Genomic DNA, 23,706 nt, shown 5'->3' with positions numbered 1-23,706 from the left:
GACATCTGTAAACAGGAATTAGTAACCATTCCTAAAAGGAACGCACAATACTATTTACATGGGGCACTGTTACGAACACCACATGGTGTATCATAAAATAAGTTGACACAAGAATCACCTACTTTTAAGGTAGTTTTTGGAAGGAGTTTTGTTTTGAATAGTGTGCCAAAAGGAATTTTTTTTAACTTATTAAATTAAGAAAATGTTCCTAAAGTAGTACTAAAACCATAGTTATGTATACATAAAGCATTTTTTGGTGTAATATATCAATTTAACCGGCAAAGAAAACTCAAGCTCTTTCTATAATTTATCGCTTTCACCCAGAAACAGAAGTATACATTTGTAGTTGATTAAAAAAAAAGGAAAAAATCTACACTTTAAAAACACTAAAACTTATCTTTAACTTATATTGATTTCTTTATATAAGATTCACAAAGAATCACTAATACTGCAAGGCAAGTTTTTCTTAAAGAGCCAGTGGTTTCTTCATGCTTATTGAATAATATACTAATATGTTCTGGAACTGGGTCAAACATTTACTACACACCTCCTGAGCACATTTAACATGTACACATAGACTCTTCAAAGGGATATGTATAGTCTTAAGGATTTATATTAGACACTGGATCCACTGTCAGGAATTAAAGACTTGTCTTTTGTTCTTTTTTTGAGGTATTTGTAATCCTCTCCCCCAAACCATACACCTATGACCTTTCAGGTCTTTTGTGAGTGTTTATTTTTAATTTAAACCAGCCTTATGTACTCTCTGGCAGTGAGAAGGAGGCTGGTTATTACCCGTTTTTTTTCCTCCCCATCTTTTAAGCTGAGTGTTTTTCCAAACTTTCCTATCACAAACACATAACATAATGCATTTGGATTTGGAAAGCACAGTAACGCACAGTGCAGTAATCGCAAAAGGACAAAAGCTACCCGATAAGCAAAGACAACTGAAAAGTTTGGTAGTGCATACCAATCATTATCCTCTTGTAGCTTTCTTTTCTGTCGTCATTTTGAATGATGAAGATACAGTACTAGACGAGATCCTCAGCTTCCATTGTCCAGCCTTTGCTCCTCAGCTTCTGAGCAGATGCGACTTGAGAATTTGTCTTTCTATAGATTCTCCCATCCCTCTATTTTTAAATGAGGGCATTTATAAGCCAACGGGGACAACCCAGTAGGAAAGAATTTTCCAATGACAAAGCACATATTCAGAACTCATCAATTTTCTTCTGTAGGTATTTTAGCATAGAGTCCATCCCCTGAGAAGAGCTCCAGATTTTCCTCAGAACGTCAGATTCATTTTCATTGGTCTGCTCCAAATCCCCCCTCATGGCATTTCTGACAAGAGCTTTGGATTCTTCAAGTACCTAGATGATGCAAACATACTCTTTTCAGGACTATAATACCATTTTATTGTCAAAAGTAAAACAAAGCTTAGGGAGTCAGTGACTCAGCTAGCTGCAACATACTATGCAACTCTGGACAGTCAATCCAGAACAAAGTGATGAAAGTCTCTGATCAGTAGGGCAGTCGTCTATGATGAGTTAGTAAAATTAATTTCAGTTTGCAGCTATAATTGCATATAAGTGTGACTCAGATGACCAAGTCTGAAATCACATGGAACAATGGAATCCAGTAGGTCAAGTGAGTCACAACCAGAAAGGCTGTGTGTTCATTGTTTAGGACAGTCTATCGAACAAAATTATTAGTTTCTATTAGTATGTTTAGTCTGTTCTTGGTTCAGTTGCAAGATGGAGCCCTATAAAGAAGCAGTGTTCCATCTGGGGTATATCCCAGCCCCCTAGCCTCTCAGTTGGAAGAGAATGAAAATTATTGAGTGCTCATAAGTGGTGGAAAACAAGGACGAAAAATAGAACTGGTTTGTTTTGGGCAAGGTGCATACCAATTAACTGATGATCAATGACAAAAAAGTGTCCCACTATTGCCTGCTTTTGTAATGGAGAGTGTGTGTGTGTGTGTGTGTGTGTGTGTGTGTGTGTGTGTGTAAATAAATAAATATTGTGACTTGATGGAGATCTCAAAAAAAGACATGCATTGAAAAGTGGAGTCACAGGTAGATAGGGTGGTGAAGAAGGCATTCAGCATGCTTGGTTTCATTGGTCAGAACATTGAATACAGGAGTTGGGATGTCTTGTTGAAGTTGTACAAGACATTAGTAAGGCCACACTTGGAATACTGTGTACAGTTCTGGTCACCCTATTATAGAAAGGATATTATTAAACTAGAAAGAGTGCAGAAAAGATTTACTAGGATGCTACCGGGTCTTGATGGTTTGACTTATAGGGAGAGGTTGGATAGACTGAGACTTTTTTCCCTGGAGAGTAGGAGGTTTAGGGGTGATCTTATAGAAGTCTATAAAATAATGAGGGGCATAGATAAGGTATAGTCAAAATCTTTTCCCAAAGGTAGGGGAGTCTATAACGAGGGGGCATAGATTTAAGGTGAGAGGGGAGAGATACAAAAGGGTCCAGAGGGGCAATTTTTTCACTCAAAGGATGGTGAGTGTCTGAAACGAGCTGCCAGAGGCAGTAGTGGAGGCGGGTACAATTTTGTCTTTTAAAAAGCATTTGGACAGTTACATGGGTAAGATGGGTATAGAGGGATATGGGCCAAGTGCAGGCAATTGGGACTAGCTTAGTGGTATAAACTGGGCGACATGGACATGTTGGGCCGAAGGGCCTGTTTCCGTGTTGTAAACTTCTATGATTCTATGATTCTATGAATGTAATGTCTTTCAGGACCTCAGGACGTTCCAAAGTGCTTTACAGCCCAATGAAGTACTTTTTGAAGTGTAGTCACTGTTGTACCGTAGGAAACGCGGCAGCCAATTTCCGCACAGCAAGGTTCCATAAGCAGCAATGTGATAACGACCAGATAAACTGTTTTTTTATTAATGATGTTGGTTGAGGGATAAATATTGGCCAGGACACCGGGGAGAACTCCCCTACTCTTCTTCGAAATAGTGCCATGGGATCTTTTACGGCCATCTGAGGGGGCAGATGGGACCCTGGAGTGGGACTAGAACCCACAACTTTCTGACTCAGAGGCAAAAACAAGGAGGAGATGAATTTTTAAAGCTTTGAAAGAACACTGAATACTTCTGAGTTCTGAATGGTTGGAACTATTACTGATGCATGCAAAACTAACATTCCATTGATAAATACCAATGTCACTTACTTTAGTTAGCAGAAACATTATTCTTCTACACATCAATCTTTTTCTATATATTACACACACATACAGAATTGTCAAATACACACTATTTACTGTAGCCCTTTTAAAAGATGTGTAAATCTTGAAGAACCATGAATTCTAAAGTAAAACGCTACATTTTACTGACTGTAAGAGACCTGCATACTATGGAATACTGAAAGTTACAGTTCCTGACTTACAAGGGAATTACATGCGACTAGTTCCTTAATGCGGACCATAACCTCCTGACTGAATGTTCCAGGCCAGAAAACCTGCGATACCAATCCTTTTGCACATGCTTCCTGTGCAGTCAACTTTCGTCCACTGAACAGCATTTCATTCGCCTGTAAAAAACAAAAACTTAGCACAAATGGAAAAAAAATCCTAACTAACATTGCCTGAATGAACTATTTATGTACAAGATTTTTCCTGTCTCCATTACTCCATATTAGCCTTCCACATCTACACAACCTTATTTAGCCATGATAGCTCAACATGTGAACAGATCCACAGATGCCATCAAAACAGGAAGGGAGTCTTTTTTGGAAGACTGGTAAAATTGGCTTTTCAGATAATGTCATATAAGAATTATATATGTCAGTGAGCTGCTTTCTTTCTCACAGGACACCCAGATACAGAACTGGGTACAAATTTGCCTTAACTCAACCACAAGAATGCACCCAACTGACCTGCATATGAACATGCAAGAAACCACCACCAAGCTCATCGCTGCTCACCCTAGTCATTAGATAATCCAACCTTGTGAACCACTGTCCCCAAACTCATCAAATTTTCCATTTTCAAACTCATTTCATACAAGGTTGGTAGCATAGAAAGCGGTGGCTTTTATCACATCGGTCAGAGATGGATTCACACCCCAGTCCCAGAGCTGAAAGGACAGAATTCCAGCCCACCTAATCCCCAGTAATTTCAGTTCCTAAAAAGGGGTTAGATTTTGAGTGAATTATTTTGCGGGAGAGGAAATATCCATTATAATACAATAAAACTTTAATTTGTTTAACGCCTCATCACATTGATACTTCTTAAACCACTTCACACAAAATTACTTTTGAAGTTCAATGATTGCTATGCAGGCGAGTTATATAAATAAAAAAGTAAGATTTAGTTACTGAAGTTTCAACAATTATATTATCTTAAATGAAGTTTTGCCTCTCAAACTATGGATGATAATCCAAAACCAAAGGCTTATATTTTAGTGTTAAAGCCGATAATTATCCACTGAAAATGAATTCCAAAAATAGAGTTAAATCCTATAAAACCTAGAGGGGTCAGTGTCGACATACTACAGTTCTGGTGTGATGCACACAGCTACTTCCCCTGTTTTGTGCAGGGAACATTGTACTGATAGGCACAAAACTAATGGGCAGCCTCCATGCAAAGCACACCTTAGTGGCAGCCAATGATGCATGTCAACTCCTTTCAGCATAAAACAATTGTACACATATATTTAGTTAAAAGTATTTTATTTACTCCTTCCAATGTTGTTTTACTGATTAAAGGGGAAGTTTTCTGATTATGAATATTTTATTTCATTTTAGAGCCAAAAAGCATGTATTTGCTCACAGATGATTGATTCACTTTACTTTTTGACCCATTTTCTGGAAAAAGTAAGTTACTCAAATGTTAGAAGCGCTAATTATAGAACACAGAGGAAAGTTTCAGAATATCACCTCTGTTAAAACTTTCAACAACAACAACAACTTGCATTTATGTAGCCTTTAACGTAGGAAATCATCCCAAGGTGCTTCACAGAAGCATAATCAGAAAAAAAATTGACAATGAGCCAAAGAAGATGATATTGGGAGGGGTGATTAAAAGCTTGGTCAAAGAGGTAGGTTTTAAGGAGGGTCTTAAAGGAGGAGAGAGGGGTGGAAGGGTTTGGTGAGGGTATTCCAGAACTTAGGGCCTAGACGGCTGAAGGCATGGTCGCTAATGGTGGGGCGAGGGAGAGGGGTTGTGTAAGAGGCCTGAGTTAGAATGCAGAGTTCTCGGAGGATTGCAGGGCTGGAAGAGGTTACAGAGATTGGGAGAGGCAAGACCATAAAGGGATTTGAACATCATGATGAGAATTTTAAAATGGAAACGTTGGTGGACCGGGAGCCATGGTATGTCAGCGAGTACAGGGGTGATGGGTAAACGGGACCTGGTGTGGGTTGGGTTACGGGCAGCAAAGTTTTGGATGAGCTCTAGCTTTTACAGGGTGGAGGATAGGAGGTCGGCCAGCAGAGCATTAGAATAGTAGAGTCTGGAGGTGACAAATGCGGGAATGAGTGTTTCAGCAGTGGATGGGTGAGGCAGAGGTGGAGACAAGTGGTCTTTTTGATGGAGATGATATGGGGTCAGGAGCTCAGCTTGAGGTCAAATGGGACACCAAGGTCGTGAGCAGTCTGGTTCAGCCTGAGACAGTGGCCAGATAAGGGGATAGAATCAGTGATGAGGGAACGGAGTTTGTTAGTGGTGGGATGCGAAGACAACGGCTTCGCTCTTCTCAATGTTTAACTGGAGGAAACTGAGACCTATCCAGGTCTGGATATCGGAAAAGCAGGCTGACAACACAGAGTCAGTGGAAGGTTCAAGAGAGGTGGTAGAAAAAGCAGAGTTGTGTGTTGTCAGCGTACATGTGGAAGCTGACGTAATGTCTCTGGATTATGTTGCTGAGTAGCAGCATATGAATGTGGAATAAGAGGGGCCCAAGGATAGATCCTTGGGGGACTCCAGAGGTAATGGTGCAGGGCAGGAAGAGAAGCCATTGCTGGAAATTCTCTAGCAATGATTGGATAGGTAAGAGTGGAACCAAGTGAGGGGAGTCCCACTCAGCTGGATAATGGAGGAGAGGTATTGGAGGAGGATGGTGTGGTCGATCATGTCAAAGGCTGCAGGCAGGTCGAGAGGATGCGGAGGGATAGTGCACCACGGTCACAGTCACAGAGGATGTCATTTGTGACTTTGATCAGGGCCATTTCAGTGCTGTGGCGGAACCTGATTGGAGGGGTTTAAACATGGAGTTTCAGGAAAGATAGGCATGGATTTGGGACATGTTCAAGGGCTTTGGAGAGGAAAGGGAGATTGGAGATGGGGCGGAAGATTCCAAAGACAAAGGGGTCGAGGGCGGGTTTTTCAAAAAGGGGAGTGATGACGGCAATTTTGAAAGAGAAGGGCAGTACATAAGGAGAGGGAATCAGTTATAATGTCAGCCAGCATGGGGGCCAGGAAGGGAAGTTGGGTGGTCAGTAGTTCAGTGGGAATAGGGTCGAGGGAGTAGGAGGTGGGTTTCATGGCCATGATGAGCTTGGAGAAGGCATGAGGGGAGATAGGAAAGAAACTAGAGAAGGATTAGGTTCAGGGCTATAACAGGAGGAATCTTGGGGAAAATTTGGTTTGGTGGGCTCGGGGAAGGGGGAAATACAGCAGAGGCAGCTGAACAGATGGACGTTGGTAATGGAGAAAATAAGTCGGGGATTATCTATGCATTCCAGGATGATCCTGGAATAGTAAGCAATTTTGGCAGAGGAGAGCAGGGCCCAGTAGTGCTTGATGTCTTCTAGCCAGATCTGGACCAACATCTCTGGACCTGAAGGAGCGTAGATGGGGGCTACATCAGGGGAACAACCAGAATGGGAGAGAGTAAGGATCTTACTGGGGAAAACGGCATCAAAGGAACACAGGAACATAGGAACAGGAGTAGGCCATTCAGCCCTTCGTGCCTGCTCTGCCATTTGGTAAGATCATGGCTGATCTGTGATCCAGCTCCATATACCTGCCTTTGGCCCATATCCCTTAATACCTTTGGTTGCCAAAAAGCTATCTATCTCACATTTAAATTTAGCAATTGAGCTAGTATCAATTGCCGTTTGCGAAAGAGAGTTCCAAACTTCTACCACCCTTTGTGTGTAGAAACGTTTTCTAATCTAGCTCCTGAAAGGTCTGGCTCTAATTTTTAGACCGTGCCCCCTACTCCTAGAATCCCCAACCAGCGGAAATAGTTTCTCTCTATCCACCCTATCTGTTCCCCTTAATATCTTAGATCAGATCACCACTTAACCTTCGAAACTCCAGAGAATACAATCCCAATTTGTGTAATCTTTCCTCATAACTTAACCCTTGAAGTCCGGATATCATTCTAGTAAACCGACGCTGCACTCCCTCCAAGGCGAATATGTCCTTCCGAAGGTACGGTGCCCAGAACTGCTCACAGTACTCCAGGTACGGTCTAACCAGGGTTTTGTATAGCTGCAGCATAGCTTCTGCCCCCTTGTACTCTAGTCCTCTAGATATAAAGGCCAGCATTCCATCAGCCTTATTGATTATTTTCTGCACCTGTTCATGACACTTCAATGATCTATGTACCTGAACCCCTAAGTCCCTTTGGACATCCACTGTTTTTAACTTTTTACCATTTAGAAAGTACCCTGTTCTATCCTTTTTTGATCCAAAGTGGATGACCTCACATTTGTCTACATTGAATTCCATTTGCCACAGTTTTGCCCATTCACCTAATCTATCAATATCACTTTGTAATTTTATGTTTTCATCTACACTGCTTATAATGCCACCAATCTTTGTGTCATCGGCAAACTCAGATATGAGACTTTCTATGCCTTCATCTAAGTCATTAATAAATATTGTGAATAATTGAGGCCCCAAGACAGATCCCTGCGGGACTCCACGAGTCACATCCTGCCAATGTGATTACCTACCCATTATCTCGACTCTGTCTTCTTTCGCTCAGCCAATTTCCTAACCAAGTCCGTACTTTTCCCTCGATTCCATGGGCTTCTATCTTAGCTAACAGTCTCTTATGTGGGACCTTATCAAATGCCTTCTGGAAGTCCATATAAATAATATCCATTGACATTCACCACGTCAAAAAATTCAATCAGGTTTGTCAGGCACGACCTACTTTCACAAATCCATGCTGGCTCTCTCTGATTAACTGAAAATTCGAGGTATTCAGTCACCCTATCTTTAATTATAGACTCCAGCATTTTCCCCACAACAGATGTTAGGCTAACTAGTCTATAATTCCCCGGTTTGCCTCTCTCTCCTTTCTTAAAAAGCAGAGTGACATGTGCAATTTTCCAATCTAGAGGGACAGTTCCTGAATCTAGAGAACTTTGAAAGATTATAGTTAGGGCATCTGCAATGTGCTCACCTACTTCCTTTAAAACCCTGGGATGGAAACCATCTGGTCCTGGGGATTTGTCACTCTTTAATGCTATAATTTTCTTCATTACTGTTGCTTTACTTATGTTAATTTTATCGAGTCCCTGTCCCGGTTCAATATTAGTTTTCTTGGGATTTCCGGCATGCTATCCTCTTTTTCTACTGTAAATACTGACGCAAAGTAATTGTTCAACATGTCCGCCATTTCGCCATTGTCAATGACAATATCCCCACTTTCAGTTTTTAAGGGGCCAACACTGCTCCTGATCACCCTCTTTTTCCTAATATAACTATAAAAGTTCTTCGTATTGGTTTTGATATCCCTTGCAAGTTTCTTTCCATACTCTCTTTTTGTAGCTTTTACTATCTGTTTTGTGACCCTTTGTTGATCTTTGTATCTTTCCCATTCGCCAGGATCTGTGCCATTTTTTGCCTTTTTGTATGCCCTTTCCTTATGTCTTATACTGTCTTAGTTGTCTTATACTGTCTTAGTTGTCCACGGTTGTTTTTTTTGGCAAGTAGAGTTCTTGCCCCTCAGGGATATAAACCGGTTCTGCATCTTGTTAAATGTTTCTTTAAACATTTCCCACTGATCATCAGTCGTTTTACCCATTAACAGATTTGCCCAGTTTACTGTGGACAGTCTCTGTCTCATCCCATTGAAGTCGGCCTTACCCAAGTCTAGAATCTTAGCAGCTGATTCACTTTTTTCCCTTTCAAACATTACATTGAATTCGATCATGTTATGATTGCTATTGGATAGATGTTCACGCACAGTCAAGCTGTTAACTAAATCTGGTTCATTACTCATTACTAAATCTAGTATGGCTTGCCCCCTTGTTGCCTCTAGGACATACTGCTGTAGAAAACTATCCCGGACACACTCAAGAAATTCACTACCTTTCTGACAACTGCTAGTCTGCTTTTCCCAATCTATGTGAAGGTTAAAGTCCCCCATTAAGACCACTATACCTTTCTTACAAGCTTGTCTAATCTCTGCATTTATACAATCTAGCACTTCAGAGCTGCTGCCAGGGGTCCTATACACAACTCCCACTATAGTCTTAGATCCTTTCCTATTTCTCAATTCAACCCATAAGGTCTCTGTTGGCTGCTCACCACTCGTTATATCCTCCTTTATCATTGACGTGATTTCATCTCTAATCATTAAGGCTACTCCTCCCCCTCTTCCATTTTCCCTATCTCTCCTGTAGACTTTATAACCCGGTATATTTAGTTCCCAATCCTGACCATCCTGCAGCCATGTCTCAGTAATAGCTAACATGTCATACCCTCCAATTTGAATTTGAACCTGTAGTTCATTTAATTTATCCCTTATACTCCGTGCATTTGTATATAGAACTCTTAGTTGGGCCACACACCCCTAGCCTGACCTTCAGCTTTGATGCTGGGTTAATCGCCTTACGCCTTCTAGTTTTCACTTTATCTGTAGTGCCTAAAGTACACTTTCTTCCTGCTGCTCTACGCTTTTCCCTTTCACTTGTTCTTGAACAACTCTTTGTACTATTTGTATTGTAAATTTCCCCTGGGTCTTCCCCTCTCTTGCTGCTCTCAACTTTACTCCCTTCTGACTCCCCGCTCAGGTTCCCATCCCCCTGCTACTCTAGTTTAAACCTTCCCCAACAGCACTAGCAAACACCCCCGCGAGGACATTGGTCCCGGTCCTGCTCGGGTGTAACCCGTCACGCTTGTACAGGTCCCACCTTCCCCAGAACCGGTCCCAATGTCCCAGGAATCTAAATCCCTCCCTCCTACACCATCCCTGCAGCCACGTATTCATCCGGTCTATTCTCCTATTCCTATACTCACTAGCACGTGGCACTGGTAGTAATCCTGAGATCACAACTTTTGAGGTCCTGCTTTTTAATTTATCTCCTAACTCCTTGAATTCACCTTGCAGGACCTGATCCCTTTTTTTTAAACCTAAGTCGTTGGTACCGATATGAACCACGACTACCGGCTGTTCACCCTCCCTCTCCAGAACGCCATGCAGCTGCTCCGTGACATCCTTGACCCTAGCACCAGGGAGGCAACATACCATCCTGGAGTCATGTTTACGGCCGCAGAAACGCCTATCTGTTCCCCTTACAACTGAATCCCCTATCAATAAAGCCCTACCACTCTTCTTCCTCCCCTCATGTGCAGAGGTGAGGGGGTGATTGAGCAGATCGACGGCTTCAGAAGTATCAAGGCAAATGGAGGGCCAAAGGCTAGACAGTTGGGACTTTGAAAGAGCCATTGTAAGTGAATAGAAAAGTTTTTTTCCAGGGGCGGACAGAGGAGGAAGCGGGGTTGGAAGGGGAATGTGAGTGGTGAGGGATACAAGGAAGTGATCAGAGATGATCTTGTCTGTGACTGAGACAGAGGGAATAGAGAGGCCATGTGAGATCGCAAAGTTGATGGGATGGCCGTGAATATGGGTAGGAGGATTTACATAGAGGGAGAGGTTAAGGGAGGACGGGAGAGTAGTGAACTTGGAGGAGAATGAGCAAGGTGAGTTGAGATGGAGGTTGGAATCATCGAGGACAAGGGGTCGCTCAGTGCAGAAGCTAAGAGAAGAAAGGAGTGAGGATCGCTCAGTGAGAAACCCGGGTTGGGGTTTGGAGGGAGGGGAAGTCGCGAACAAAGATTTTAAAGGAACGTTGAAAGGGGTGGAACAAGGTGAGATGTTCAAAGGAGGAGAAGCTGCTGAGGAATAGGGGAAGAGACAAAGGTGAGATTTGGTGATAAGGGCCACACTGCTACCATGGCAGGGCAGGTAAAGGAAAGTATAGCCAGACGGGGAGGGTTCTGTGAGGGGAAAGGTACCGTCACCAGTGAGTCACTTCACTTCATCCCATAAGGAAACATTCCTATTTGACAACCCAAACAGCAGACTATGCTGTCTCAGTTATTTTCAACCAATTGATGTCAATTTAGTGTATTTGCTCATCTAAATAGAACAGGAATACAATACTTTTTCGTATTTAAATATGTCTCTAAATAGCTTCTAACTATCTAGTGTAAAAAAATTTCATGTTTTTAATAACCTGAAACATTAGTGTGACTTAGTTGCTCAGATTAAAAATCATGGAATTATTCTTACAATTGGTGTGATCTTTACACTGGTTTTTCTCATAACCAACGTTTTAATTGTGAATGGTCAATTAAACATTTCCAATAACGTGTACTGGACGTGGACCCTCTCTCGATAATTATCACCAAAAATATGTGCGAAACATGTTTGAAAAGACACTATAGGTAGTATATTTAAGAAATATACTGTAAATATGAATAAATCTAACAAATTTCATTTTTTCTCTCATGGCATTGCTCATGGTAAGTTGCAAACTATGTTGTTGCAAGGGTGGGGTTTGTACATTTCAACTGAAAGGATTTGGAAAGAAGTTTGAGAAAGAAGTATTTAGAGACAGTGAAGTAAGCGTTTCTGATTAGCTCTTGAAAAATAAACGAATTAGCCACTGCAGCTAGATAAATGGGGGAGGGGGAGGGGAGGGGGAAAAGAGGAGGGGAGGGGGAAGGGGGTGGGGAGGGGAAAATGGGGGCGAGAGTCCACCCTTCGAAGAGCATGCTGGAAAGGAGTGAATAGCAGGTTAATGGTGAGAAGAGTGACAGCTAGTGACCATGTCAAAAAATTCAACTAGGTTAGTCAGATAGACCTACCCTTCACAAATCCATGCTGACTCTCTTTGATCAGCTCATACTTATCTAAGTGCAAATGATAAATATATGGACTTAAAATAAAACAGGTCTCTTCTTTACTACCCATGAAAATAACAGTTAAAAGCACAATCACAAAAAGCATAATAACACAATTGTACTATATCTCACTTCCTGCATTAAAAAAAATCTATAGAACAGCTTCTGTAGAACTATCAAGTAGTACCTCCCTAAAGAAGAAACAGGATTCATTCTCACTGATTACCAATGAAATGTGACTATTGATAAAACAATACAATTTTGTTACATAAGTCAGTTATAGCAGTCAACATTACACAAGGATATATTGTCATGTTCTCCACTCTAATGTATGACTCAACTTCTATCTGGCATGGTATGAATTTAGTAAAATATGGCAGGGTATTGAGATTGTCAGGAAGCTCGAAGCCAAAAAGGTTTGACTCCTTCAAAACAGAAAATTCCTGAACTTATTTGGCTCGATTTTTTTTTAAAACCTACAATGTTTTAATTGTGGGTAACTATTGCAAGTCTCTGGAAAGTATTGGCACATCACACAATTGAAAAGGAGCATCTTCAGAAGGACTCCCAAGGGATTATTAACACAAACCAACAGGTTGGGCAAGTGACACCACCAAGTTAAAACACTGATAACTCTAGATGACACTGGAGAATCTAACCTCCTGCAGCTTGATATATAAGGTAGTAAACATAGAATATACAGATCTTGAAACTACTTCAAACGAACGCATGATAGTAGGACAACGGGAAACAGATTCAAACTAGTAAAAGGGAAATTTCGGACTTGTCAGGAAATTCATCTTTACACAAAGAGTGATCAACACATGGGTTGGACTTCTGTGTTGGGTAATGGAGGCAAAAACCCCAGAATCATTTACCAGTTGGACCCAAGATGGGGAGAGGGGCTGTCATTCAAGAACTATATGACAGTGTAAGTGGTTCCCTCTCCCTTTCAATATCATTGTCATCTTTCTAGATAGATAAGCTGAGATGGATCAATGGCTTGCTGACTGTTACTTATCTTGTGATCTTGCAATCTTGGAAGGGATTTAGAGAAATATAATAAGACAAAGGGAGTAGATTGATCCTAACAGTACAAATTTGAGTCTGGGCCAGCAAGCTAAAGATAATGGGTGTTACATTTTGAGAAGGTAATATGAAAACTTGTATTTAAAATCCATTATTAATTGCCAACCAAAAGGATCACAGCTGACAAACTCCTTGAGAGGGCTGTTGACACAGAGGCAGATCAATTTACCAAGGTTATTTTGATGGTCCAACGGTAAAGCACAATGTTGGATAAGAGAAAAGTTTGGGTAACAAATTTTCCAATTTAACTAAGTACGACAATATCAACAAATTACAAACTTGTATTTTGAGATTAATTTAAAATAACATCTGAAATTATAAGGTCTATTTGCACTGTGACTAACGTAATCAATTGGATACGAGCAAACCTGTTGCATTCCTCGCTGAAAGATGGAAAAGATACAACCAGTGCAAAATAACAAGTCACCCAAGAACTATATAACATTGTAAAATAGTTCCATTTCCCCTTCAATATCGTTGCCATCGCTCCCTCCTGGCTGTTGCTTCCCAGATCTATGTCCATCTAAAAAAAATCTCCTTTTTTGGCCCAGTGTCCATTTTTCCTTATGTCTCTGTGAAGCAACGTGGGCCATTTTTCTACATTTAAGTTACTATGTAAATGCAAGTCGCTGTTGTTATTATTATATGTGCTTTTCACTATTTTCGAGATATTAGAGCCTAATTCAAAAGCATCAAGTACTGCAAAGACACTCCCTTTACTCATGAAACATATTTTTGGCACCTAGTAAAAGTTTCAAGGATGGTTTCTGTTGATTGGCTGAATGGTTAATATTGAATAGGTTCAGGCATTTCTCTGTAGTATGTCCCCCTCAAAACTGTTGACTCAGCCAGTCTTGAGAAAGATGTCCAATTTTATAGCGAACGACGACGTCAAAATTTTAACATTAAGCAATAAAAAAGTATGACAGCCAACTATCTAGAAGGTCCTTCTTTTTAATGCTGAACAAAAGGTAGGAAGAAATTTTCTATTGAAGGAGCTATGTGTGGAGGCTAAAATGTATCCAGGTAACCATCAATCATCATAGATTTCCACTCTGCATTCCAGAAAACCTATTTAAGTGCAGAATGGTGTTGTCTTTGAACTCTACTGAACTGAAAGTTTCAATATTTTTGGGGCAGATACACAGTACATTTGATGATTTGAGAATAAATGCCGACTTACCGAGGCTAAACCCATTATTCTGGGAAATGTCAGTGATGAGCATCCATCTGGGGTCTGCCCAAAAGTAGTATAAGGAGTCTGAAACCATGCTTTCTCGTTAGCCCACACCACATCACAAAGAGGTAATATGGAAGCTCCAAGGCCAATTGCAGGACCATTCACGGCTACTATGATTGGTTTCTTAAATTGAATAAACGTATTGACAAAACTCCTAAAAGAAGAAAAAAGCTTCAGTCTGTTGTTCTTTTAATGTTTTGCATGTATATGCAAATATCAGTGCCTATTAGAAAATCCACAGTTTAAGAACCACTGGCACAAACGTAAAGTTAACAAAATTGAACATAATATTACACAACAGATATCTCAGATCTCTGTGTAATTAATAAAAAAACATTTAGATGTAGAGATAAACACCTTTAATGCCTTCTTGGTGACTTGTTTAATGGGACAGATCATTCCTGAGGTTAATCCTTTGTATAATTCTGTAAATCACACAAAGAATCTGGACTTTTACAAATCACACATTTTCAAAGAAAAAACTATTCCAAACAAAACTACCAAAATTTTCAAAGTTTCCACCCATCTGAAAAACTGTCAAACTAATCCAAATGGTTTCATTTCACAATACAGTGCAAAAATCTTAGATCAATGCCATTAAGCTTCTGATGCTTAATCAAGCATTTTTTTTAATGGAGACGTTATTATTTGCATTTTTCTTTGTAAGAAAATTTTGCAATGCCATACAATGGATCCCTGGAAGATGCATACAAAACAAACGCAAAATACTGCGGATGCTGGAAATCTGAAATAAAAACAGAAAATGCTGGAAACACTCAGCAGGTCAGGCAGCATCTGCGGAGAGAGAAACAGAGTTAACATTTCAGGTCGATGACCTTTCATCAGAACTAGAGGGAGTTAGAGATTTAACTGTTTTTAATCAAGTGCAACATTAGATCATAACGACCGCTCCCACTTTCTCGGACAGCAAGTGCTGCTAATGGTTCTGCTGTAACTATTTACACCTCCTCCGGACCCATCTTTTGTTTCTTTACTTGACCCATTACCACCCCTTTTTACCTTGCACCATCATCCCTTTAGTCATTTAATCACTCCTGCCCCTCCACCCTATTGCAGGCCTTTCCCGCTGTTCTTTCCTTTCCCCACCACCCCCACACCTTTTCCATGACTGTACTTGCTTAAATATTGTTAAATCTTTAACTTCTTCCAGTTCTGATGAAAAGTCATCGACCTGAAACATTACCTCTGTTTCTCTCTCTACAGATGCTGCCTGACCTGCTGAGTGTTTCTAGTATTTTCTGTTTCTATCCTAGAAGATGCATACCTGATGGTCTCAGTCATTTTAGTACTTTCCCTTTTTCGGTCATCTGTTAACCGTCGAATGAAATAAATAAAATCAAGACCACAACAAAAGACGCTTCCTACAGCACTCAGCAAAACCAGTTTACTATCATCAGCTGCTGCAGTGTTCAGGGCACTTTGCACTTCCTTCATAACCTGTAAATAAAACAATTTTAAAAAATGATTTAAAAAAACCTCAAAATAATTCAACAATTGTAAAAGTTAAGTTCCAGACACACTAATAGATTACATTCATCATTTAAAAACTTCCTATTTTTGCAAACTTGTATCATGCGATATCAGTGCCTGTATCCAGTCAAGAATAATTCTAATCACCAAGACAATACATTATTCAGCTTCAGGTGCGGTATTCCTTATTATTTATTGAAGTTATCCTCAAACACATGATGGGTGAATAAATCAATGCAGAGGAAAAAATAAGACAGACTTTAAACTGTTTCCGAAAAGCATCATGCCACATATCAGTGGGTACAGTAGTGTAGTGGTTATGTTATTGGACTAGCAATCTAGAGTCCTAGACTAATAATCCAGAGAACGTGAGTTCAAATCCCACCTTGGCAGTTTGAACATTTGACTTCAGTTTAAAGAAAATAACATAAGAAATAGGAGCAAGAGTAGGCCATATGGCCCCTCGAGCCTGCTTTGCCATTCAATCAGATCATGGCTGATCTTCTGCCTCAATTCCACTTTCCTGCCCGATCCCCATATCCCTTGATTCCCCTAGAGTCCAAAAATTTATCCATCTCAGCCTTGAATATACTCAACGACTCAGCATCCACAGCCCTCTAGGGTAGAGAATTCCAAAGATTCACAACCCCGAGTGAAGAAATGACTCATCTCAGTCTTAAATGGCTGACCCTTTACCCTGCGACTATGCTCTCTAGTTCTAGACTCTCCAGCCAGAGGAAACAACATCTCAGCCTCTACCCTGTCAATTCCCCCTCAGAATCTTATATGTTTCAATGAGATCCAGAGAGTATAGGCTCATTCTACTCAACCTCTCATCCCAGGAATTAATCTAGTGAACCTTCGTTGCACAGCCTCTAAGGCAGGAATATCCTTTTTTTGATAAGGAGACCAAAACTGTACACAGTACTCCAGTGAGGTCTCCCAAAGCCCTGTACAATTGTAGTAAGACTTCCTTACTCTTGTACTCTAACCCTCTTGCAATAAAAGCCAACACGCCATTTGCCTTCCTAATTGCTAACTTATTGTGTTTCTTGTACCAGGACACCCAAGTCTCTCTGAACACTAACATTTAATAGTTGCTCACCATTCAAAAAATATTCTGTTTTTCTATTCTTCCTACCAAAGTGAATAACCTCACATTTCCCCACATTATACTCCATCTGCCGCCTTCTTGCCCACTCATTTAACCTGTCTATATTCCTTTGCAGACTTGTCATAGAATCATACACAGGTTACAGCACAGGAGGAGGCCATTTGGCCCATCGAGTCCGCTGGGTCTATGCAAGAGCAATCCAGTTAGTCCCATTCCCCCTTCCTATCCCCGTAGCCCTGCAAATTTTTTACTTTCAAGTACTTATCCAGTTCCCTTTTGAAGGCCATGATTGAATCTGCTTCTTCCACCCCCTCTGGCAGTGCATTCCAGATCCTATCCACTCGCTGTGTAAAGACGTTTTTCCTCATGTCACCTTTGGTTCTTTTGCTAATCACCGTAAATCTATGCCCTCTGGTTCTTGACCCTTCTGCCAATGGGAACAGTTTCTCTCCATTTACTCTGTCTAGACCCTGCATGATTTTGAATACCTCTAGCAAATCTCCTCTCAACTCTCTCTGTTCCAAGGAAAACAACCCGAGCTTCTCCAGTTTATCCATAAAGTTCCTCATCCCTGGTATCATTCTAGTAAATCTCTTCTGCACCCTCTCTAAAGCCTTCACATCTTTCATAAAGTGCGATGCCCAGAACTGGACACAATACTCCAGTTGTGGCCGAACCAGTGTTTTATAGAGGTTCATCATGACTTCCTTACTTTTGTACTCTATGCCTCTATTTATAAAGCCCAGGGTCCCATATGCTTTTTTAAACCGCTTTCTCAACCTGCCCTGCCACCTTCAACGATTGGGTACAAAAACTCCCAGATCTCTCTGATCCTGTAACCCTTTTAGAACCATGCCCTCTAGTTTATATTGCCTCTCCGCGTTCTTCCTATCGAAAAGTATCACTTTGCATTTTTCTGCATTAAATTTCATCTGCCACATGTCCGCCCATGCCACCAGCCTATCTATATACTCTTGAAGTCCATCACTATCCTCCTCATTGTTCACTACCCTTCCAAGTTTCGTGTCATCTGCAAATTTTGAAATTGTGCCCTGTACACCCAAGTCCAAGTCATTAATATATATATCAAGAAAAGCAGTGGTCCCAGCATCGACCCCTGGGGAACACCACTGTACACCTCCCTCCAGTCCGAAAAACAACCGTTCACCACTACTCTGTTTCCTGTCACTTAACCAATTCTGTATCCATGTTGCTGCTGCCCCCTTTGCTCCATGGGCCACAATCTTGATGACAAGCCTACCATGCAGTACTTTATCACGCCTTTTGAAAGTCCATATAGACCACATCAACTGCATTGCCCTCACCTACCCTCTCTGTTACCGCATCAAAAAACTCTATCAGGTTAGTTAAACACGATTTGCCTTTAACAAATCCGTGCTGGTTGTCCCTAATCAATCCACACAAGTGACTGCTAATTCTGTCCCGGATTATCGTTTCTAAAGGTTTCCCCACCACCGAGGTTAAACTAACTGGCCTATAGTTGCTGGGTTTATCCTTACACCCTTTTTTGAACAAGCATGTAACATTTGTAATTCTCCAGTCCTCTGGCACCTCCGCCGTATCTAAGGATGTTTGGAAGATTATGGCCAGTACCTCCGCAATTTCCACTCTTACTTCCCTCAACAACCTAGGATGCATTCCATACGGACCGGGTGACTTATCTACTTTTAAGTACAGATAGCCTTTCAAGTACCTCTTCTTTATCAATTTTTAGTCCATCCAGTATCTCAACTATATCTTCCTTTACTGAGACTCTGGCAGCATCTTCTTCCTTGGTAAAGACAGATGCAAAGTACTCATTTAGTACTTCGACCATGCCCTCTGCCACCATGAGTAGATCTCCTTTATGGTCCCTAATCGGCCCCACCCCCATCCTCTTACTACCTGTTTACTGTTTACATGCCTGTAGAAGACTTTTGGATTCCCTTTTGGCCACCAGTCTATTCTCATACTCTCTCTATGCCCCTCTTATTTCCTTTTTCACTTCCCCTCTGAACTTTCTATATTCTGCCTGTTTCTCACTTATATTATCAACCTGCCCCTTTATTCCGCTTCACCTTACTCTCTATGTCTTTTGTCATCCAGGGAGCTCTGGCTGTAGTTGCCCTACCTTTCTCCCTCATGAGAATGTACCTAGAAGTGAGGGTCCTCCTCACAGCTTACTTTCCTACCTAGCTTTGTATCGTCAGCAAATCTGGATACACTACACTCGGTCCCTTCATCAAAGTCATTAATATAGACTGTAAATAGCTGAGGCCCAAGCACCGATCCTTGCAGTACCCCACTAGTTACAGCCTGTCAACCTGAAAATGACCCATTTATCTCTACGCTCTGTTTTCTGTCCGTGAACCAATCCTCTATCCATGTTAATATGTTACCCCCAACCCCATGAGCCCTTATTTTGCGTAACAACCTTTTATGTGGCATCTTTTCGAATGCCTTTTGAAAATCCAAATATACTATATCCACTGGTTCCCCTTTATCGACACTGCTAGTTACATCGTCAAAGAGCTATCAATAAATTTGTCAAACACGATTTCCCTTTCATAAAACCATGTTGACTCTGCCTAATCATATTATGGTTTTCTAAGTGCCCTGTTACCACTTCCTTAATAATGAATTCCAGCATTTTCCCAACGACTGATGTCGTTTTCTCTCTCCCTCCTTGCTTGAATAGCGGTGTTACATTTGCTACCTTCCAATCCGCTGGAACTGTTCTGGAATCTAGAGAATTTTGTAAGATCATAACCAATGGATGCACTATCTCTGCAGCCACCTCTTTTAGAACCCTAGGATGTAGGCCATCAGGGCCAGGCGATTTTTCGGCTTTTAGACCCATTAATTTCTCAAGTACTTTTTCTCTACTGATATTAATTACTTTAAGTTCCTCACTCTCATTATATCCTTGGTTCCCCATTATTTCTGGTATGCTTTTTGTGTCGTCTACTGTGAAGACAGATACAAAATATTTGTTTAACGCATCTGCCATTTCCTGATTTCCCATTATAATTACTCCTATCTCAGACTCTAGGGGACCAACATTTACTTTTGCTACTCTCTTCCTTTTTACATACTTGTAGAAGCTCATACAATCTGTTTTTATATTTCTTGCTAGTTTACTTTCATATTCTGTTTTCTCCCTTTTTAAGCAATTTTTTGGTCATCCTTTGCTGGTTTCTAAAACTCTCCCAATCCTCAGGCTTCCTACTCTTCCTGGCAAAATTATAGGCCTCTTCTTTTAATCTATTACTATCTTTAACTTCTTTAGTTAGCTACGGGTGGATCACTTTTCCCATGGAGTCTTTATTTCTCAATGGAATGTATATTTGTTGAGAATATTGAAATATTTCTTTAAATGTTTGCCATTGCCTTTCAACCATCAATACCCTTTAATTTAATTTCCCAATCTGGAAATAAAAAGCTGGTGTCAGGAAAAGTGAATTTGAAGCTATCAGATTGTTGCAAAAACCTAAGAAGGAAACTTGGTCTGGCCTATATGTGAATCCAGTCCCACACCAATGTGGTTGACTCTTAACTGTCCTCCGAAATGGCCTAGCAAGCCACTCAGTCAGGGCAATTAGGGATGGGCAATACACGCTGGCCTAGTCAGCGATGCTCACATCCTGAGAATGAATTTTTAAAAAAAATCCTCACACAATAAATGCAGAAATGCCCACATGGAAAATCTTCAGTTATTTTCAATCAGAATGGTCAAAGGATAAGTAATTACTCCAAATCTTGCTTTTCCATTTATTTACTTAGCTTTCCTCACCTCAACATGCATAATTTTTCAATTCATAAGACATCCTAATGAGGAATGCCATCAGGCCCATATTAGCTCAGGCTACAATACTCCCATCATCACATTCAATTGATTCTTAAATTATTCATTGTTTTCTTTCGTCCCTTTTATGCCATTCCATGTGTTGATCACTCTGAAGAAGCATTTCCAGACATCTGTCCTAAATTTGCCTTTCACAAGCTTGAATCTCTGTCTTCTTGTCCTACTGGCACAGTTCAGTTTAAAGTAATTTTCTGTATCTACCTCCTTTTCTTTACTGTTTATGGTCATATACTTTGATAAGGTTATCTCTCCATCATCTCCTTTCAAGGCTAAATAGCCCAAGATTCTTCTCATTCCTCAATCCTCTGATGTTAGGGGTCAGGCTTGTGGCTCTGCTCTGGAGATACTCCAGGGTTTAAATGTCTCCCATGTGTCTTTAACCAGAACTGGACACAATATTCAAGGTCTGATTTGGCTATACAGTTTGAGCATTGAGAGCAGGTAACCTATTCCCAAATATCTGTCAGCGCTGTATAATGAGAGCACTGGTTCATTAGTACACAGTGAAGTGCCTCACCTTCATTTGGTGCATCCTCCCGAGAACCTAACTGAGACTGGCAATTCATCACATGGAGAATCAATAGTAGGGGGAGGGAGGAGAGGGGAGAACACCCACAATCTACCATTTTGTGGCATTATGGCTTTTGTTTCATTCATTCATAGTATGTGGGAGTGGCTGGCAAGGCCAGCATTTATTGCCTATCCCTAATTGCCCAGCGACGATGAAGGAACAGCGATATATTTCCAAGTCAGAATGGTGTGTGACTTGAGGGAAATGTGCAGGTGGTGGTGTTCCCATGCGCCTGCTTCACTTGTCCTTCTGGGGTGGTAGGGGTTGCGGGTTTGGAAGGTGCTGTTGAAGAAGCCTTGGCGAGTTGCTGCAGTGCATTCTGTAGATGGTACACACTGCAGCCACCGCGCGCCGGTGTTGGAGGGAGTGAATGTTTAAGGTGGTGGATGGGGTGCCAATCAAGCGGGCTGCTTTGTCCTGGATGGTGTCGAGCTTCTTGAGTGTTGTTGGAGCTGCACTCATCCAGGCAAGTGAAGAGTATTCCACCACACTCCTGACTTGTGCCTTGTAGGTGGTGGAAAGGCTTTGGGGAGTCAGGAGGTGAGTCACTCGCTGCAGAATACCCAGCCTCTGACTTGCTCTTGTAGCCATAGTATTCATGTGGCTGGTCCAATTAAGTTTCTGGTCAATGGTGACCCCCAGGATGTTGATGGTGCGGGGTTCGGCGATGGTAATGCCATTGGATGTCAACGGGAGGTAGTTGGACTCTCTCTTGTTGGAGATGGTCATTGCCTGGCATTTGTGTGTCACGAATGTTACATGGCACTTATGAGCCCAAGCCTGGATGTTGTCCAGGTCTTGCTGCATGCGGGCATGGATTGCTTCATTATCTGAGGAGTTGTGAACGGAACTGAACACTGCAACCATCAGCAAACATCCCCACTTCTGACCTTGTGATGGAGAGAATGTCATTGATGAAGCATTGAAGATGGTTGGGCCTAGGACACTGCCCTGGGGAACTCCTGCAGTGATGTCCTGGGGCTGAGGTGATTGGCCTCCAACAACCACTGCCACCTTTCTTTGTGCTAGGTATGACTCCAGCCAATGGAGAGTTTTCCCATTGACTTTAATTTTATTAGGGCTCCTTGATGCCACACTCAATCAAATGCTGCCTTGATGTCAAGGGCAGTCACTCTCACCTCACCTCTGGAATTCAGCTCTTTTGTCCATGTTTGGACCCAGGCTGTAATGAGGTCTGGAACTGAGTGGTCCTGGCGGAACCCAAACTGAGCAATGGTGAGCAGGTTATTGGTGAGTAAGTGCCACTTGATAGCACTGTCGACGACACCTTCCATCACTTAAAAAGGAATACAGGAAAAGCAAACAAGTTTGTATGCAATATAAGCCAAACAATACATGTATAATAATGAATCATAGGATATGAACCAAATAGACATCTGGGATTTGGGTTCAAGTCCAATCCAGGCCGATGGGAAGAAAATCTCCTGTCGTCTGTGTGTAGGACTATACATGAAATTAGTCTAACTATTATCAATCCATTCCCTAGTGGTCAGAGACATAAAGCATAAAACTGCCCCAAATTCAACTCTAACTGGCAATCTCACTCAGGTTACAGAATGGCTGGTATGCAAAATGGAAATGTCATACAACAACACAAGAAATAGGAGCAGGAGTAGGTCATACGGCCCCTTGAGCCTGCTCCGCCATTCAATCAGATCATGGCTGATCTTCAACCTCAACTCCACTTTCCCACCCGATCCCCATATCCCTTGTCTCCCCTAGAGTCCAAAAATCTATCTATCTCAGCCTTGAATATACTCAACGACTGAGCATCCACAGCCCTCTGGGATAGAGAATTCCAAAGATTCACAACCCTCTGAGTGAAGAAATTCCTCATCTCAGTCTTAAATGGCCGACCCATCATCCTGCGACTATGCCCTCTCGTTCTGGACTCTCCAGCCAGAGAAACAACCTCTCAGCCTCTATCTTGTCAAGCCCCCTCAGAATCTTATATGTTTCAATGTGATCACCACTCATTCTTCTGAATTCCAGGGAGTATAGGCCTATTCTATTTAACTGGTGTGATCTGAAATTGAGGCCAAGATACATTGCTGCAGCAAAGTAAAGGAAACTTTACTCTGCCTTCAGTAACTAACTATACTTGAGCTAGGAGTGCTTGGTGCTGACATCAGATGTCAAAAATTAAAATGATTCCATTCACCAACACTAATATTTCACAATTTGATGAACACAAAATT

General features: G+C 41.4%; 1 protein-coding gene across 1 annotated transcript in view; it reads right to left on the bottom strand.

Annotated features, from left to right (window-relative positions):
- Nucleotides 1–353: 353 nt before the first annotated feature.
- Nucleotides 354–23,706, bottom strand: part of cdyl (chromodomain protein, Y-like) — a 198,264-nt gene continuing 174,911 nt past the window's right edge. The window contains exons 4-7 of the mRNA XM_068001776.1: nt 15,732–15,904; nt 14,390–14,600; nt 3,414–3,557; nt 354–1,367 (exon numbers count right to left, since the gene is read on the bottom strand). Of these exons, the coding sequence (XP_067857877.1) occupies nt 1,209–1,367; nt 3,414–3,557; nt 14,390–14,600; nt 15,732–15,904 (687 nt within the window). The 3' untranslated portion in view covers nt 354–1,208. The remainder of the gene's footprint in view (nt 1,368–3,413; nt 3,558–14,389; nt 14,601–15,731; nt 15,905–23,706) is intronic.

The sequence above is a fragment of the Heptranchias perlo genome, chromosome 2 (assembly GCF_035084215.1).
Source record: "Heptranchias perlo isolate sHepPer1 chromosome 2, sHepPer1.hap1, whole genome shotgun sequence".
In the NCBI taxonomy this organism is placed as follows: Eukaryota; Metazoa; Chordata; class Chondrichthyes; order Hexanchiformes; family Hexanchidae; genus Heptranchias; species Heptranchias perlo.
Note: the sequence above shows the minus strand (reverse complement) of the source record. Positions and strands in the feature narration are given on the sequence as shown.